The sequence below is a fragment of the Pygoscelis adeliae genome, unplaced genomic scaffold (genome assembly GCF_000699105.1).
Source record: "Pygoscelis adeliae isolate BGI_AS28 unplaced genomic scaffold, ASM69910v1 Scaffold130, whole genome shotgun sequence".
NCBI lineage: Eukaryota > Metazoa > Chordata > Aves > Sphenisciformes > Spheniscidae > Pygoscelis > Pygoscelis adeliae.
Window position 1 is genome coordinate 4,588,559 of NW_008824031.1, and position 19,109 is coordinate 4,607,667.

General features: G+C 38.4%; 1 protein-coding gene across 1 annotated transcript in view; it reads left to right on the forward strand.

Moving 5' to 3' along the window:
* The window catches only part of WARS (tryptophanyl-tRNA synthetase), a 31,468-nt gene extending 14,473 nt beyond the window's left edge, over positions 1–16,995 (forward strand). The window contains exons 5-12 of the mRNA XM_009328069.1: positions 1,663–1,769; positions 2,511–2,630; positions 3,242–3,424; positions 4,755–4,855; positions 6,102–6,214; positions 7,309–7,482; positions 11,118–11,258; positions 14,317–16,995. Of these exons, the coding sequence (XP_009326344.1) occupies positions 1,663–1,769; positions 2,511–2,630; positions 3,242–3,424; positions 4,755–4,855; positions 6,102–6,214; positions 7,309–7,482; positions 11,118–11,258; positions 14,317–14,475 (1,098 nt within the window). The 3' untranslated portion in view covers positions 14,476–16,995. The remainder of the gene's footprint in view (positions 1–1,662; positions 1,770–2,510; positions 2,631–3,241; positions 3,425–4,754; positions 4,856–6,101; positions 6,215–7,308; positions 7,483–11,117; positions 11,259–14,316) is intronic.
* Positions 16,996–19,109: the final 2,114 nt, after the last annotated feature.

A 19,109-nucleotide genomic window follows, 5' to 3' on the forward strand; every position in this document is an offset into this window, starting at 1 on the left:
CATGGTAGGGAATGTCCCTTTGGCCAGTTTGGGTCAGCTGTCCTGGCTGTGCCCCCTCCCAGCTTCTCGCTGGCAGGGCATGAGAAGCTGAAAAGTCCTTGACTAGTGTAAGCACTACTTAGCAACAACTAAAACATCGGTGTGTTATCAACATTGTTCTCACCCTAAATCCAAAACACAGCACTGTACCAGCTACTAGGAAGGAAATTAACTCTATCCCTGCCGAAACCAGGACACGTGCGCTAGAATGTAACATTAGAAGCTCACCTGCTCTAGTAGGAAGTTGTAGTCTTTGGAAGGTCATTTCAGTTAATTACAATATCCCTGCAGGAAGGCTTTTAATAGGTTACTTGCTTTTGGCTTAAAAAAATTGAAAATTTAGAAGCAGGAACATGCATAAGGAGGGAATTCAAAGTAAACCTGATTCTTTGTGGGGTATTCAAAGTGATTGTGGTGTTTTCCACAGGGCAGAAGTATAGTAGTCTTATAAGTTACAGTTTACTAGCTGCATAATGAAAGGTTTAAAATTATTTTTTCTGTTTCTAGTTTCCTCAGGAAACTCAAGATATTTGAAATTTGTCAAATGTCATGCGTATGTTCCTGTGGAATGATTATTTCCTGTTACAGCTAGGAAGACCCTAAGTGCTTATCCCATGTGGACATGTGTCTTATAACCGGGGAATTTGCCAGTGTAGTCTCTTTTTAATAAGAAACTCAGAATAGATGGATATAGATACTACGTACATATAACTGTATTTTTACATCCAGAGTCTCTGTTTTGTTCTCTTGAATGCTTTGCCAATCCCGTATTTGCCAATACAGCAGAACAGTAGCAAAGAGTAGATTCTTGTCTAGATTTTGTCAATCAAGTCCAAATCATGGAGCATTGACCTGCTTATTAGGGTCCAAGAATTGGGATTGGAGTATAGGAAGCTTTACTGAAGAAATAAAAGATTTCCCCAGTTCAGTTTTATTTGGAATAGGAAAAAATACTGCTATTTCATTCTGTCTAAACCTTTCTTTAATGAAATTACTACATCCGAAAATGTTGTTTTATAAATCAGCTGATTTCCTAAACCACCAAGTACAGTAAGTCTTACTTGATTGCAATGAAGAGTATTATGCATTACCTTTTCAAGCCTCTTGAGGGGAGCAGTGTCTGTAATCATAGCCATATAAAAGAAGAATGAAGTTTGCAGAAGAGTATTTGGGGTTGGAAGGTGAAAAACCATGTGATCTGAGGGCAGAAAATTTAAATACCACAAAAGGAACACTCAGAGCCTCACAGCCATTTTTATCCTATGGCTTACGGAGGCCAAGTTATTGACCTAAATATGTTTCTTTGGAATGCTTTTTGTTCTGAATATCAGTAGTCCTGCTATAAGGAAACTGCGATTATGATCAGTCATAGATGGAGCAATGCTACAGATTGTGAATAGGCTGGGCCTCCTAGCATAGAGGTTAGTATCAGAGGTGACTGCTGGGACTCCAGGCAAGAATTGGGAAAATCTAGCCATTTTACATTTTACCTGAGACGTGAAGAAAGAGATGTCCTTTTTAATCTAGGCTGCATCGGTATGTTCTTGGTAAAGCCAAGATCTGGTTGTAGCTATGCTATTCTTATTAATTTAATTTTTTTTACATTTTATTATTATTATCCATCGGTTTGGCAGCAGTAAAATTGACACAGATCTGATCAATCGAATAGAAAGAGCTATTGGGCAAAAACCTCACCGCTTTCTACGTAGAGGAATCTTTTTTTCTCACAGGTGAGTTTTTCTTGTTTTAAAATTCGGAAACGTCCAATTAGGTAGACTTTCTGTGAACACTATCGGGAGAAACCTATGACCAGCAAATGACCGTGTTCTTTTACACCAAGGTAAACCAACAGTGTCATCTGAAATTAGCAACTGCTGCAGGTTTACACTGGCAACATTTGAAACCCTTGGTTTTCTGATATGTCCTCACTAATCCCAAATTGAATAACAAATGTGCAGGAAATCTTTGCTTTGTACAGGTTCCATTTTGACTCTATGTTAGCAGCCAGACAAAGGAATTGGCCTAGCAAAGAACCCCACACTTATATGGTGTCACTGCTGATTTCAACAAGGGTCCACATGGCCTGTGGACATATGCATATGTATTGTTACAGAAAAAAGGGAATAATCTTAAGCACCAGCCTGCCAGTCACCTACACTGTTTAATTGTTAGCATGCATGGGCTTTTGACCCATGGCAGCTGTGACTTTTCAGATAAGTACCTGAGCATGATTCAGGGCATAATTTAATTTTTCTTTGAGGTTTTTTTTTCATGGAGACTGAAGGAGACAACACTTTTCTTAAATTTAATAAACAAACAAGCAAAACCTTTTTATTTCTAGGACCCATAACATACTCTATTTTATTTATAAATACATTTGGCTTTAAAAACTCAAATTTTGAATAGAAGCTTTTTGCTGTAGATGTTTCTTCCTAAAGAGTTGCATCATGTTTTCTCTGTTTTTTCTTTAGAGATATGGACCAAATCCTTAATGCTTATGAAAATAAGAAGTCCTTTTACCTTTATACAGGCAGAGGGCCATCCTCTCAGGCAATGCATGTTGGTCATCTTATCCCATTTATATTCACAAAGTAAGTTATTTCTACCATTTGTATTAATCAAAACATTTTTTTCTAAGGAAATGTTGAACGCTGTTTATGGAACTGCCGAAATGATACATTGCAAGGAGTTCTGTTTATCTGAGGTGAATATTAATGAACTTAAACAATGCAATCTTACCTTTTCATTAAAATGATTATAATCCCTGCATCACCATAAAGCCCTCTTCCTTGCACCCTCAACCCTGTGGCACTCTTTAGAATTTTTGTTCTTCTTAAAAATTAGTTTGTGATGAGACTCGGTAACATGACTGTATCATGCGGTGCCTGCAGCAGCAGGACACAGAGAAACTGGACTCAAAGAGCTAAAAGGTCTCTTTGAATTCTATTTCCATTGCAAATGGTGACTGCTATCATATGTACAGGAAACAATAAGTGTGAGTCTTTTTTCCAGTTAAGTTGTCATTATAATCTGTATAAAATGTTTACTTCTGTTCACATAAACATAACTGCATATGCATACAAAGAAAAGAGAAGCAGACCTCTTCATATCCTTTTGTTTAAATGTATAAAAAATATTTTAGCTGCGTGTCTTAGTCTTTATTTTAACTGACTTTGAGATAAAATGTTTCTGCTTTTATTAGGTGGCTGCAAGAAGTATTTGATGTTCCCTTAGTTGTACAGTTAACTGATGATGAGAAATACCTTTGGAAGGACCTGACAACTGAGAAGGCGTATGAGTATGCTAGAGAAAATGCAAAAGACATCATTGCGTGTGGTTTTGATATCAATAAAACCTTTATATTTTCTGATTTAGACTATTTGGGGTAAGTATAAATTTCTTTAGGGCGTTGTAATGAAAAAAAAGTGTCTGTATTTTCTCTCCAACTTTGACAGCCAGCAATGTTTTAATAAATGTATCTAAATTTGAAAGCTTCAAAACAAGTTTTACAACACTTAAAATAGAAACTTATTAATTTTTCTGCTGTATAACATTTTGTATATATACTATTGTCATTCTTCTGTATAATGTATGAACAAATACTTGTGTGTGCAATGCTTAAATTTAAATTATGAAAAATATATTAAACCATCTAAACTGTAAAAATACCTAAGCCACCAAGAAACCTCCAGATTGATTTGTTTAAGATGGTATCAAAATCTTTGAGATGTGTTTACACTTCATCTGCATTAATGAAAGGCATTTCAGTAACTTGTTGTGGTCAATTAACTTAATAATACAGCATGAAAGATTATTATTTGAACTTTGAGGAAAGTTTAAAGAAGATTTAAGAAAAAGAAACTGCTATTGGAACTGCATTCTCAGAAGGAAGAAGTTTTATGGCAGAGTTCAGAACTGAAGTTGTGGGCTTTGTTCTTCCATGTGGGGTGATGAGCTTCCTTAAAGGCTTGGATAAGAGAATATATGTTTTAGAGTCGAGCTGTATAGCGTACAGCCCCCGGAATGTGGAGCCTAGAAAGCAGTTTTTCCTCTTTTCACTCCCCTGACTTTCCTGCCTTAGAAAAGTTGCATTACGACAGATCTGCCCTCTGGCTGAACAAGGGCAGGTCAGAACTGCTGTTTCTTTTGCTTTAGCTCTTCAGCAGAAATAAAAAAGGAAGTTGCTGAGCTATTTTTGATTTGGAAATGCTGCTGCTGTATTTGGTGACAGAGAAAGTCCAGCCAGGGAACTTAGCCTGTAGAAAATGAGAATTTGGAGGATTTGAGCTACTATTCCTTTGGTGAACCGTAGCGTCCTGTATGGAATACGCACTGGGGGTACCAGGAAACATGGAAGACATGATCCATTCCGGTTGCCTGAGTTCACAGAGAAGCATAAGGATAAGTAAACTTCGGGCTCCATGAGGCATTTGGGCACCATTTCCAAATCAAAATATTTCTGGGTTTAGACAGTTAATTGCAACAAAAAATGTTTGCAGTAAATGTTGGGGGGAGGGAAGAATAAGTTAAACTTTCAAGGCATAAAATTCTTGTTCGTAAATAATTCTGTAGTTATCATCTCAATGGCCCACAAAAAGTCTGAACAGTGAGATTTAATCCTGCAGGTTTTTTGACATTCTCAGCATTTGGAGTGAAAGTTTCTACCTACACTTTTCTGCTCTTCTCATTTTATTTTTCCATTTTCTTTCTCACAGGACAAGTACCGGATTCTACAAAAACATTGTCAAAGTTCAGAAGCATGTTACATTTAACCAAGTGAAAGGAATCTTTGGCTTTACAGACAGTGATTGCATTGGTAGGAAATAATATGAGTTACTGGAAGCGATGCTTGCTTTCACTCTCTATGGCACTATTTAAGTAATAATTTAAAGAGATTAGTATCTGCCATTCATGGAACGGATAGAAAAAGCAAGAAGATCCATGTTTCTAGGCTGATTCTAAGAGGGTGTTATTGTGGTTCCTTCAGTATAGAAAACACTTGACAGTGAAATTTCTAGCATGATATCTACCTTTTTGGCCTTAGTAACAGCAAAGTACAAAACACCAACGTTGAAGTGCCCAGGATAGAGAACTATTCTTTTTTTGTTTTTTTATAGTGATTGCAGCTATCGTCAATTATGCCTGCTAGAAATGTCTATGCCAAATTTATATAGAAGGTTTTCTCTTCAGAAAAAGTTATATTAACACACACACACATATACATATATGAAAAAAATTAAGGAATGCTCAAAAGCCTAATTATCAAGGTGCTGGGTAACTGTCTTCCATTTACTTCATTGCAATTGCAGGTTTCTATCACATTGGCCAAAAAAAGATTCTGTGTCAAAGATGGCATTAACACCTTGGTGTTCCTGAGCACTAACATCATTCTTTGACCAGTAATTGGGCCAGTGACAGCTTTTCAGCCTTCGCTGTAACCAAGGAACAGATTCCTCCTTGTTTTAACAGTGCTTTAATAAAAATTGGTATTGTGATAATGACTTCATTACATGTTTGGAAAAATCTGCTATTTGCTTTCTGTTCTGAAAGGATTTTGATCAGGGAAGCAGGTTGGTCACCCTGTGATTAAACACTGTATAAAAAAGAAAACTAGACACATCTGAGATGCTTCACGAGTACAGCATGCATATAGCAATGATTCTAAGATCTTAGAGGGAAACTTGCCTGATAAGTATCTCTATAGTCATTCTCTCACAAAGAGGAAAAAAATGAGCAGCTCAGAGTGATGATACAGTCAATTGTACTTCTGGGAAGGGTAGGTAGTTCAATGATAAAGAGAGTATGCACTGATGAACCTTTTCTGATCACAGCCTGCCTTTTTTCATTAGTTTCTATGTTAGTTGAAGGTTTGTTGACATCATAGAAGGTAAAGATGAAAAAGTTTCCTCAGATAAGGCAACACTGCTTGATAAAGATAGATGTTGGTCTTCAGCTGAGTATCTGAATGATTCACTTGTGCATTTTACATATTTCAAAAAGTTCTCTCTATTTATCATTGCTTATATTGGCTTCTTAGCTTTTCCAAACATGTTGTTTTCTAGGAAAGATCAGCTTTCCTGCTATTCAAGCTGCTCCATCCTTCAGTTCATCATTTCCACAGATCTTCAATGGCAAGGAGAACATTCAGTGTCTTATCCCATGTGCTATCGATCAGGTAAGAAAATCATATCACTTAATTTGGTTTTCATGGATTTGTTTTTGTAATGTACCATTCAAGCTTCATGGTGGAATATCGAAACATCTGTAAACATTCCTGCAAGCACCTTTCTGGGGCAGAAGCTGGAAGAGATAAAAAGATGTTGTGCTGTGTCCTGACAAAGATGAAGGCTTAACCCAACAATCATGTACTCATGCGTTACTCATTCTTGCCAGTCTTGGATCTGTCTTGATCTCAACCCGGTTCAGTGAGCTGACATCTATGAAAGCAAAGACAGTAAAATCTATGCAAAAGTATACTGACATGGGGGTAGGAAGAAACCTTTGGCCATTTCCATGGTAACTAGGACAAGATGTAATGAGCTTAACTTGCAGCACAAGAGATTTACGTTGAACCATAGGGAAAAACCTTCTATCAGTAAGAATAAAGAAGCATTGAAATAGTTTGCCAGAAAGGCTGCAGAACCTTAACAATTCAGATCTATATAGAGAGGTTGGAAGAACATTGACTGCAAATGACAATGGTAGCATCATTACTTTAAATAAGTGTTGTTTCTAGGAATCAAATTCTGCACTGTCTGAATCTTTAGCTATTATAGTCACAGGGACAGTCACTGGAAGGTGATGTAATTATATTCATCAGCCACAATATTATGTAGTAATATTGTCACAGTTGGTTTAAGTCAAATCATCAGCACAGCACTGCCAGCTTGATCACTGATTTAGTTCAGATTCTGTGCTGGTTGTTAAACACTTTGGGAGGAAGCTTGCATCTTAGTCTGCATCCCATCTCCAGGCATACTAAACATAGTTTTCACAACTATTTGTATTCATGTAAATCTTTGTAAATATGCCTATTAATTGAGGGAATCAGAGTGTACAGCAAAACTATGGAAATTTAAAAAAAAAAAGGATTTTGTTTGTTTGTTCCTCTGGTGAACTGGATTGGAAGTAGGTTCTGGAACATTTTATGGTTTGGTTGGTTGTTTTTTTCCTGAGACAACCTGTTAAGGCATGAACGAGTCAGCACTAATCAGCTTTTAAATCGCATTTTTCAGCTTTATTCTGTGCTTTTATTGATGGTTGTTCTAGGATCCTTATTTTAGAATGACCCGGGATGTAGCACCTAGAATTGGACAGCCTAAACCAGCCTTACTGCACTCAGTCTTCTTCCCAGCCCTGCAAGGAGCACAGACAAAAATGAGTGCTAGTGACCCGAACTCCTCTATCTTCCTCACTGATACACCCAAACAAATCAAAACAAAGGTAAGGACCTGCAAAACCTGAGAGCACAAAGCTTTATAACAAAAAGGAGTGGTGGTCCTCACGGTTACAATGGCAATTTTTTCATGTTTTCTTTGAACATATCTGAATCCTTTTTCCCATACATTTCATGGCAAAGCATCTTCAGGAATTGACCGAGTTATGCAAATTTAGCTAGACTATCAAATATAATCTTTTGCCTTGCCGACTAGCCTAACAGTACAAACATTAGCTAGAATAATGTACAAAACATCATGTTTGTTTATCTGATATCTGCAAAGCAGTGGTGTAAGAATAAGAGCTGTGGAGGCTCATGCTCTAAAAATAAATATTATGTTGCCATAGTTTTGAAATTTGACAGTCCATGATGTAAATCAAATAAACAGCTCTTTCTCCATGCTGGGAGCACCAGGCGTTGCACAGTGTCGGTTACAACACAGGTCAGACTTTTCCTGTTGCTTGGAGATCTGCTGCTGCCATGCCCTCCTCCCTCCAGTTCACAAATAAATATTATGTTGAATTTCACCTAAGTTTTAGAAGGTATTTTCTCCTGTCTGAGTATATTCCTAGTGCCCCTTCTAGGTCAAAAGAAAATCCCTCTTATCCAGCGTCAGATGATATATTTTTGCAAAAGTTCACCTGTGTTGTGGTATTTAAAAAAATAAATAAAAATCAGTCCTTGGAAAAGGATTTGTAGGCATGATAACCAGACATGAAATAACTTATCTGTCACAACAAGAAAAAAGGTGTATATGTTAGTTCTGCTGGGTGGGCTTGGATTAATTCTCTTATGGTTGACAAACCCATGTATAGGTCAGATTCTTTTGCAGCCATCTCGTAACTATTCATTATCTTATGTAGAAACTGATTAAACAGTACTGTTTTGAAGAATTGGAATTCTTCATGCGTTGGATTATAATAATTCCAGTTTATTTGCATAGTTACACAGTTGCTTTTTAAAAAAGCCTATAATTTCAGAATAGAGGTTACATGATTAGTGGCAATGTTGGTAACATTCTTCCATTTTTTTCCTGGCAAGTAGCTAGTAATCTGCGAAGAGATCCAAGATGCCTTATGTCCAGTTAATAAGTTGCCGTGGTTTAACCCCAGCCGGCAACAAAGCACCACGCAGCCACTTGCTCACTCCCTCTGGTGGGATGGGGGAGAGAATCAGAAGAGTAGAAGTGAGAAGAGTCATGTGTTGAGATAAAGACAGTTTAAGTAATGCAACAGCCGCGCACGCAAGCAAAGCAAAACAAGGAATTCATTCACTCCTTCCCATCAGCAGGCAGCTGTTCAGCCATCTCCAGGAAAGCAGGGCTCCATAACACGTAACAGTTACTTGGGAAGACAAACGCCGTAATTCCAAACGTCCCTCCTTTCCTTCTTCTTCCCCCAGCTTTATATGCTGAGCATAACAACATATGGTACGGAATATCCCTTTGGTCAGTTGCGATCAGCTGTCCCAGCTGTGTCCCCTCCCAACTTCTTGCGCACCCCCAGCCTACTCGCTGGTGGGGTGGGATAAGAAGCAGAAAAGGCTTTGACTTAGTGTCAGCACTGCTCAGCAACAACTAAAACATCAGTGTGTTATCAACATTGTTCTCATCCTAAATCCAAAACACATCACTATACCTGCTACTATGAAGAAAATTAACTCTATCCCAGCCAAAACCAGGACATAAGTCCTATTTCTGCTATCTTTAAACTAGTTGGAAAAATAACAAAATAATTCTAGCTACTTGGAATAGAAAAGCTATAAAGAGAAAATTCTGAATATAACGTAAAGTGTTGAGTAATGGAGGACAAATTGAGATTTATTTCAGCTTCTGAAGCCCATCAGAAACAAGTTTTTATGGAAATAGAGCTTGAGTGAAAGACTAAATATTGTTGTGGCCAATAAATAAAAAAATAGGGTAGGAAAGGTGACTTCTGGTGATGGATAAAGGTTAAAAAGAGAGTGCCAGTGCTGCACAAAAAAAATTACTGCTTACTGCATTTTTCAGATCACTAGTACTTTACTAAGTAATGAGGTTCAAAACTTACAGGTAATAGAAGATGAAAAATTACTAGATACTGGGAACGGCTGAGAAGCTTCTGGGAAATCCAAGGAGATGAATGGCAATATTATAATAAACTATTCTTATTTCACCTATCAGCACCAAATTACAGCTCAATTATTTGTTTGTTTTCTTAGAAACTGTTATTTAGATTCTAAGTCTGTATTAATTCAGGGGAAAGATCAGTGCATCATGATAGATAAATCATTGAAACCCTCAGTCAATGAGTAGGTGCCAGAATATATAAAAAATGAACTTGAGATTAATATAGGAAACATTTTGTATAAAACAATAATGTGCCTTCACCTGGCATATTGTATTTAATCCCTCTCAGCTTAGTAAGAAGGCAAACTGTAGAGATGAGGGACATAGAAAAAATTTCATAGAAAAGACTTTCAAAATCTAGTAAGGAGACAGGTGAGGGGAAGTGCAAAACAATATGTAAAATACAAACAATATGTAAAAGACAGCTATTCAGGCTGTCCTACAATATAAGAATAGATGTAATGTGACAGATGGCAGTCTATTTTCGTAAGATATTCATTGGTGCATCATTTTTGTATGTAATTTGTTGCCACAAGACATCATCTGTAACATGGTGGTTAGAAAGATTCAAAAAAGCACTAGACAGTTGTACAGATAGTAAGAATGTTCAGGAATTGTACATATATAACAGTTCCTAGATACCAGAACTTAAAAAAAAATCTAATTCATACGCGTGTGTGTCTCTTGGCTAGTTGATGATGAGATCTGAAAAGATAAAAGAGCCAAATGAAAACTCAGCTTATGGTTGAGAAATTCTTTTTTTCCCCTCTTCCTGGCAATTTATTTTCTTTAAATCTGTAGGAAGATTAGCATCCTCTGAGAATTCTACACATGTATAAATTTTTAAAATACATCGGTGGCTTCTGAATTTACTGGGAATAGGATTAGCAGGTAGCTCTATTCACCAGTGTAGTTCATCTGCCTATAGGAAGCTATGCTTAAAAAGAGCGGGGGAGAGTCAGCAAGTATTCCATGTTTAGACTGAACAATTGGGCATTTGTCTAATTTCAGCCATTCTAACCAGAGTTTTGTGATCTTTAACTTTGCTTTCTCTTGTTTTCCTTTTCCCTGAAAAGAGGAGGAGACTAGCTTCTCTCTAGGATTTCTTCAAAATTCTCCATGCCTTCTTCAACTCTTTCAAAATTAATTTCTTGATGAAGTGAATATCTTTTTTTTTCTTACATGAAGTACATTTCCTGTAAGCACAAATTCTATCCAACAGACAACAGCTTCAGCAAAAGGGACTTAAAACTTTATTGACTGAATCTTGGGTGATTATTTTTAATTTTTGCTTCATTTTTGTTCTGGTTATGCAGCCTGAGGAGTATGTATATAGTCATTTTTCCCTGCTGGATTCTAGCGACCTCCTTTTGCCTCCCTGCTTCAGTCCTGATGCTCTGCATTAACTTGCCCCACTCACCCTTCAGCTAGTCCTTAATATAGAATTTTGAGGATCATGATACACCTCTTTTTACAATATAATAATCCAGAATTTAGTGGAAATTATACCATAACATCATTATGTTGTTTCAGATTAACAAGCATGCCTTCTCAGGAGGCAGAGATACTATTGAAGAGCACAGGAAGTACGGAGGTAACTGTGATGTTGATGTGTCTTTTATGTACCTGACTTTCTTCCTAGAAGATGATGACAGGCTTGAACAACTGAAGCAGGTAAGTAGCCAAGTTGAAAATAATATTACGCATTCCTTATTGTGAGGACAAAGCTTTAAGTAAGTCCTCAAGAAAGCTGTAACTAAGTCTTCCTGTGAACCTTCTCCAGAAAGGTAATTGTGTTGTTATTCTTGCACTCTCCATCCCTTGCAAGTTTCAATATTAAGACCTCTGTATTTGTTTGTTTGCAATGTTCTTCTTTCTCACAGGCCAATCTATCTCTTCTTTAAAAGAAAATAATTTAAAAATTCCCTAGTATTTTCATAAGGATCTTCGACACTGTATAGGACAATATCTCCTTACCTTTCAAATGAGACCACCTTAGGATTAGTGTTGTATAATACACTCTGTCTGTTCTTTATGTGCAAGGTACTTAAATACTCTCCAAAACTACAAAAGCTCATGTCTAAAGCTTGCTGGGTTTTTGTTTTTTCTTATCACAAGAAATGTAACAGCTACGAGGAATTGATTCACTGATCCCAAGCAAAAACTGCTCCATATAAGTTGCATTTTCCTTAAAACTGTCTGGTGGACTTGTGTCCCTGGGGGTGGTGGCAAGACATTTCACTTCCTTCAGCTATATGATCGTCATCAGTACTAGGCAGTATGCATTCTCTGGAAGGCAGTATCCGCAGTTGATAGTACCCATTGGTTTATCAGCTTTCTCCTGCTGACAACAGCTGCAAGAAAGTCAAGAGCTGCAGATTCTTCTCCAACCCTCTACTCTCTCCCACAGAAGAGCAGGACTGGATAGCTACTAATCCCCATGCAGACTGTTGTAAATTCCTTATGGAAATAGAATCATAGAATGGTTTGGGTTGGAAGAGACCTTAAAGATCATCTAGTTCCAGCCCCCCAGCCATGGGCGGGGACACCTTCTACTAGACCAGGTTGCTCAAAGGCCCATCCAACCTGACCTTGAACACTTCCAGGGATGGGGCATCCACAACTTCTCGGGGCAACCTGTTCCAGTGCCTCATCACCCTCATAGCGAAGAGTTTCTTCCTTATATCTAATCTAAATTTACCGTCTTTCAGTTTAAAGCCATTACGCCTTGTCCTATCACTACATGCCCTTGTAAAAAGTCCCTCTCCAGCTTTCTTGTAGGCCCCCTTCAGGTACTGGAAGGCTGCTATAAGGTCTCCCCGGAGCCTTCTTTTCTCCAGGCTGAACAACCCCAGCTCTCTCAGCCTGTCTTCATAGGAGAGGTGCTCCAGCCCTCTGAGCGTCTTCGTGGTCCTCCTCTGGACTTGCTCCAACAGGTCCATGTCCTTCTTCTGTTGGGGACCCCAGAGCTGAATGCAGTACTGCAGGCAGGGTCTCATGAGAGTGGAGTAGAAGGGGAGAATCACCTCCCTCGACCTGCTGGTCACACTTCTTTTGATGCAGCCCAGGATAAGCTCAAAGAAAGGAAGATATCTGTATGGCCTGTATAACATACGTGTATTCACTCTGCACACCAGATCACAGTCCCTTTCACTGTCAGAAAGCCTCTTCTGCCAGTGGTACTAGCCCCCTTTTTTCCGTTGAACTTCATGAGGTTCGCACGGGCCCACCTTTCAAGCCTGTCAAGGTCCCTCTGGATGGCATCCCTCCCCTCCAGTGTGTCGACTGCACCACTCAGCTTGGTGTCATCTGCAAACTTGCTGAGGGTGCACTCAATCCCACTGTCCATGTTGCTGACGAAGATGTTAAACAGCACCGGTCCCAATACTGACCCCTGAGGAACACTACTCATCACTGGTCTCCACTTGGACATCAAGCTGTTTTTTCGGCAACTCTTTGAGTGCGACCATCCAGTCAATTCCTTACCCACCAAGTGGTCCATCCGTCAAATCCGTGTCTTTCCAATTTAGAGACAAGGATGTCATGTGGGACAGTGTCAAATGCTTTGCACAAGTCCAGGTAGATGACGTAAGTTGCTCTTCCCTTATCCACCAACGTTGTAACCCCATCGTAGAAGACGATGATATTTGTCAGGCACGATTTGCCCTTAGTGAAGCCATGTTGGCTGTCGCTAATCACCTCCAAATCTGGAGCGCATTTGACTTATTGAGCTGTTTTCTATTAGTCTCCAACCACTGCAACAGTATCTGCCTAACTGCTACGAAGAGCACAAAGCATAGACCGCAGCTAGCAGCTTGCTGCAATGCTGCCTTGGAACCAGACTGGAAAACATGAAGTCACTGCTTGTAGTGGCATTAGTGGAGCTGTTTCAGTTATGGTACCAGAGGAAGAAGCTTTCAGAAGTGGAAAGCAATATTGGTGTTTTTATAACAAACAAAAAACACCACCCCCCCAAAATCCACCACTGAAATTACAATTCAGTTCATTCCCATTAACTAATTTTACTGTTGCTGAGTGAGCAACAGTTACACCTTGAATTGGTATTACAAATGGCTTGATGACAAGGAGAGGTAAGATTATCATGTTACTGCCTTTTCAAATCATAGTTGAACTGCCCCAGCCATGGTTTCTAACCAGGGCTGAACCAGTCAGCTGTTAGTCTGTGCTTCTAGCTCAGGCATTTTCAGTATCAGAGCAATTGAATGAATTACCAACTGTGAATAGACTACCAGTGTGAACATAAATTCTGAGTGTCTTTGCTATAAAAAGGATACTTTAATCACATCTAATTGCCCACATGCAATGAGAAAAATATGAGAATTTGTACCTCTTACTGCAAAAAACAGCTTAGGGGGACTGTTTCTTTGAACTGGGATTCTGGGGAGAAAAATACACAGTTTCCTGCAAATAATTACAGGATTTCCCAGTTAAATTCCTGTGAATGTAGCTTTTTCAGTCCTGTGAATGTAGCTTATTCAGTCCATATAACTTGTCACATATTAAATTGCCCAGCTGTCTTAATCTTTTAAAAGGCAATAAGCAATTTTGCAAGTTACATTTTTAGAGTAATACCACATGATCTTCTAAGGCATGTGCTTATTTTTAAGACATCCAAATCTGTATTTGCTAGAGCCAGGCTTTTAAAGAAATACTTGTCACTTAGTCTTTTTCCATATAGCGCCATATTTAGCAATCAACACTTTCTTGACAGGCATACACAAGTGGGGAATTGCTCACGGGGGAGCTGAAGAAGGTTCTTATCGAAACATTGCAGCCCTTGATAGCAGCGCATCAAGAGAGACGGAAGCAGGTCACAGATGAAATGGTGAAGCAATTCATGACTCCACGGAAGCTAGCTTTTGAATTTTGAAGAAATGCGTATGTAACTTACCACTTGATAAACCAAAACCGAGTAATTGTTGTCTTCTGTTGTATGTCATCACTCCCTAGTTATGTACAGCCTGCAATCAGTGCTTTATAAATATTGCTTTTAATGAGTTAATTACAATTAATGTCGGAGTACAGGAAAAGTTTAAAACAGGACTCGTATCTATTTAAAATCACAATATACAAGACAGAATTTCCCAATCTTGCAGAAAAGCATGTCTGTCAGCACAACGCTATTTTATTGTATTTCATGTTGAAAATATAAATAAAACTTCCATTTTGATTATAAAGCCTAACTTGTAAATTGTTTTAGATATGTTGATAAGAGGTCATATCTCAAACTAATAACTAGTAGCTCCATTTTCTTTTGTCCTGTGTACCTTGGTTTACTAGACTGCATGTCCTTTTGGGCTACTGGGAATATGCTGCACACAAAAAGATAGTGAATGTTACAAAGTAGATTACACGGTGACTTAGGCCTGGCATCAATACGGAAAGAATGGAGATCTGCGAGCTGAATACGGGAGAAAGAATATCAGCCTGGTTTTGCTATCGTCTTCCTCTCTGACCTGGGGCAAGTCGCAGAAATCTCACTATACTTTTGTTTCTGCAGCTATTTAACTGGTCTGACTGCCTCTGGAGGGAGGAGATTATCACAAGGTTGTAAAGTTCCTTCATATTCTCAGGTGGAAGACAGTATAGAAATGCAAATTTTAGTTTCTAGTTATAAAAAATACCAAGTGTTAAATCATGCTGTGAAAATGAAGTCGCTGCTGGACACAGGGATACTTCTAGTACTGTCTGTTCTGTTTACTGTACCAGGTCATTTAAACTAGGGGTACTTATTTTAAGATGTATTCCAATGAGAAAATACACTTTGTTAAAATACCTCATGTAATAGTTAATTATCTCATTTTTTAAAAAGAACTTCAATGTCTTTGCTATGATTTGTGGAAGAAAAATTCAAATTATTAGCTAATTCGTTTTAATATGTACAGTGCTGAATGCAAACTGTTAGATCTGTCTTGTATTTATATAGAATAGAAAGTTACTAGCCCAAACGTAGTCTTATCTGCATCAAATAAAAATACCTTTGATAACACAGGTGGATATTGAAGTGGTATTTGCAAATCATTTAAAAATATAAGGAAGGCACTTGAAAGAGGTGTGAAAGATTTAAACTTTAACAGGTTCTCTACTGGGGGACCTAGTGGACATATATTGACTGTAGCATTCTTTAAAAAAAAAAAAAAAAAAAATTAAAAACCCAAAAAAGCACACTTTTAATTTGACCGTAAACCTTTGAAGTCAGCTGATTATGCTTGGGTTGAGGGAGAAATTTCAAGGGTGAGACTTCTCATTGACTTCAGTAGACCTTGGATCAGCCTGTTAGTACATGAGAACGTGCTGGGCTGTTTGTGCTGCCTGGAGCTGGTGCCACTGCCTTCCCACCAGTAGCGGTTCTGTGACACAGCGTACACGTCCCCTCCAGCAATGACCTTGCATTTCTGAGATGGAAATGCCTGTGCCAAGTTGTATATGAAGTGCCCCTGTTAGCTTATATTTGTGCAAGGAATAAGGAAAGACTGAAATGCAAGGCGAGTTTAGTCCTATTGCAAGTGTTTCAAACTCATGCTGAAAATAGCAATGCTTAGCTTTTGTCTATTTCTTTACAGTTTACGTGAGCTGGCATCGCTAATCTAATGCCATTGACTTTAATGTATTAAAGTAAATGTTTACCAGCGGCTGTCTCTCTATAACGCACAGACATAGTATCTTAGTGCTAACAAGTGTTTAACAATCAGTAGAAAAGCTTTTTTTTTTTTTTTTTAAAGCAGTGGAGCAATTCTTAGAAAAGAAAAATAGCTTTTTAAATCCAGTGGTAATTAAACTAATTCTTGGTTACTATAGCCTTTAACGATGACCTTCCTGTTCTTGCAGTCCGCTCTTTGTCATCTTTAACCTATACATGAAAGATAAGACTTAAATTGACTTTTAAGGGGCATTTACAAACTCATAAAGCAAATTTATTCTTGAAAATACTATATGCAGATCTGTCCTGGAAGATTTATTTCATTTATTCAGGAAAGGGAAATATGCTGTAGGAGGAACAGTAGTGTGTTCTATTCTAACTTAGCATATGGATTAATTTTGTAACACAGCAATTAAAATCTGTTTTGAATGTTCTAGAAAGGAAAGTGATAGCAAAATTATTTAGTATTTGTTTACTGAGCAAGCACCTTACTCAAGTACTCCGACAAATTCTTACAAACATACTTCTGAAATGATACAATTTCTCAAAGGAGTTCTGGCAAATTCCTAAATCTGTTGTAATTACAATTCATATCCCAGAGGTATTTAAAAGTCAAGACAAGACAGGCTTCAAAAGCATGCGTGAGATGTCTAAGAATGTTATCAGGCAATGTTCATTACATTTTCCTCAATTTGTTCGTATTTTGTTCATCTCACTGTAATAAAAATGTAGATAAAAGTCTATACCAAACTTCTTTGATTTTACTCTTTTTTTTTTTAATTTTTAAGAGGCTTAATTTACACTTACTCTATTTTTGACCTCTCTTCCTACCCTTTTAGGTGTTGATTTAGTCATCTGATGGAGCTGGTTCTTGTTTTGATGTCCAGTGCCTTTCAAGTAGTGAAATAGGGTGCCCTATAACCCCCTCTATCCAGTCCTACCAGGTAGACTTCAGATTGCTCCCAGAGCAAGCCAATAAGGCTCAATTGTCCAAAGATTAACTGGTTGCAAGACTGGATGTTGCATTTCCCTGTGTACAGCAGCCAGCTTAGAAATAGGGAAAGGTCAATGATGTGACCTGTTTACAATGAAGCTTCGGTAGGTTTGGCGTGAAGACTGGTACTTTAGTGGAAACATGGTACTCCGCAGTTGCTGTTGTCTGAAAAGCACAGATCCTGAATAGCTTCACATGGCTCTTCCACAGTCACCAAGAGGCATGCTGAAATGGCATGCTGAAACCTACCTGGATATTCATAAACATCATCAGAGAAAACGGGAACTATCAGCAACATGAAAACACGAAGCAGAATGTGCCTTCTAAAGAAAATTTTCTTTTTTTCAAGGCCCCCAACTTTGTTACTGAAAGAAATCTTCTATACAACAAGCTGCAGTCCCCGTAGCAACGTAAACCCAATATCAGCCCAGCAAATGTGGTGTCTTCATTCGTTAGCTGGCCTTCAGCTAGCCTATTTATCAGAATAAATAGTTCTGTGATTATCAGAGTAGCTGAAGGTCAAGGTAATGCAAAGAAATCAGAAAATAAAGCAGTCAAGTTCTGAAATCCAGAAGCCAAACACCCAGCTTGGTGTGTCTGTAGTGAAGGACATAATATGCACAATGTGTCATGTCATTAAACAAAAATTGGTTCATATTTATGTGCCTGTGTTTACAGTACTTACACAGACCATTCCTGTACCTGTTGGTAGTTTGTACCAGTGTGAATTAGCTGTGAGTTCTTGCTCTAAGGCAGGTTGTCACCCATACACTGTGTATATTTTTTTTTCCAGTAAAGGCTTGTGAACAGGATGGATTGCAAAGCAGTTACCTTCCTGAAATAAGCTGCCTGAAGATACAACTTACCTCTCGTGTAGCATTTGTTCAGGCCGCATGAGAACCTGCTTTTATATGGTGCTGAATACCCTGAGGCCTACAGTTCTCAGCCCCTCGCATTAGCTTCCGCAGTTGTTCCCACTCATTTTTACAATTCGTCTGTAACTCCTGTTTCTTGAAACCAGCTGTATTTCAGTTACGCCCACAGGAGGAGACATTTTTAGTCATGTGAATGCATGAGCCTATTAGGAAAGCTGGGCTACTTTATTTTCAGATCTTGGGCTGACCATGGATGGTATCAACACTGCCTAACAATAAATGGTTGTTTAGTCTGATTTGCAGGCATTTTTTTTACTCTCTCTGTTCAGAGGATATAATGCCTGAGAACAAGGTCAGCTGAGAAGAATACAGTATAAAGGAGTTTGATTCCAGAAAACATGCAGGCAGAGCTGGGATAAATCACTACCCAGTTGGGACAGCACTCGGTCAAATGCATCCCTTGTAGAAAGAGGTGAGGGTAGTGGTCTCTTAAGAGCCATCTTAAGAGGAATTCCAAATCTTGAGGACTTAATTAAATCTTCTGTTGTAAGGACTTGCTGACTAAAGGAAGCCTAGTGCTGATGCCCCAAGATGTAACTGGGGGTGGTAGGTTGCTGAGGCGATAAGAACTTTGGGAGAGAAACAGGCTTATTGTTGGGTCTTTCATTTCACTCCCCTGTAAGGTGACATACTCTACACCTGCCTGGTCACCCAGTCTCTTAAACCTGCTTTTGGATGAGCTGCAAGAGCTGGATAGATTCTTGACAGAAATAATTATGATAGTTGTTTGATAGTATGGCTGTGAACATGTTTAAAAAGTCAGTTGAAGGCTTAGATTTCAGGAGGACAGTTCTAGAGCTTTTTACTGGTCACTCTCTGGAGTGGAAGAGGTCCCCTTTATTCTCTTCTAGTAGCACCTGAGAATTTTAAACTTGTCCTTCTAGTACAAGATCCATTTTTATATGTTCAGAGTAGCTGACAAGTCCTGTCTGCTG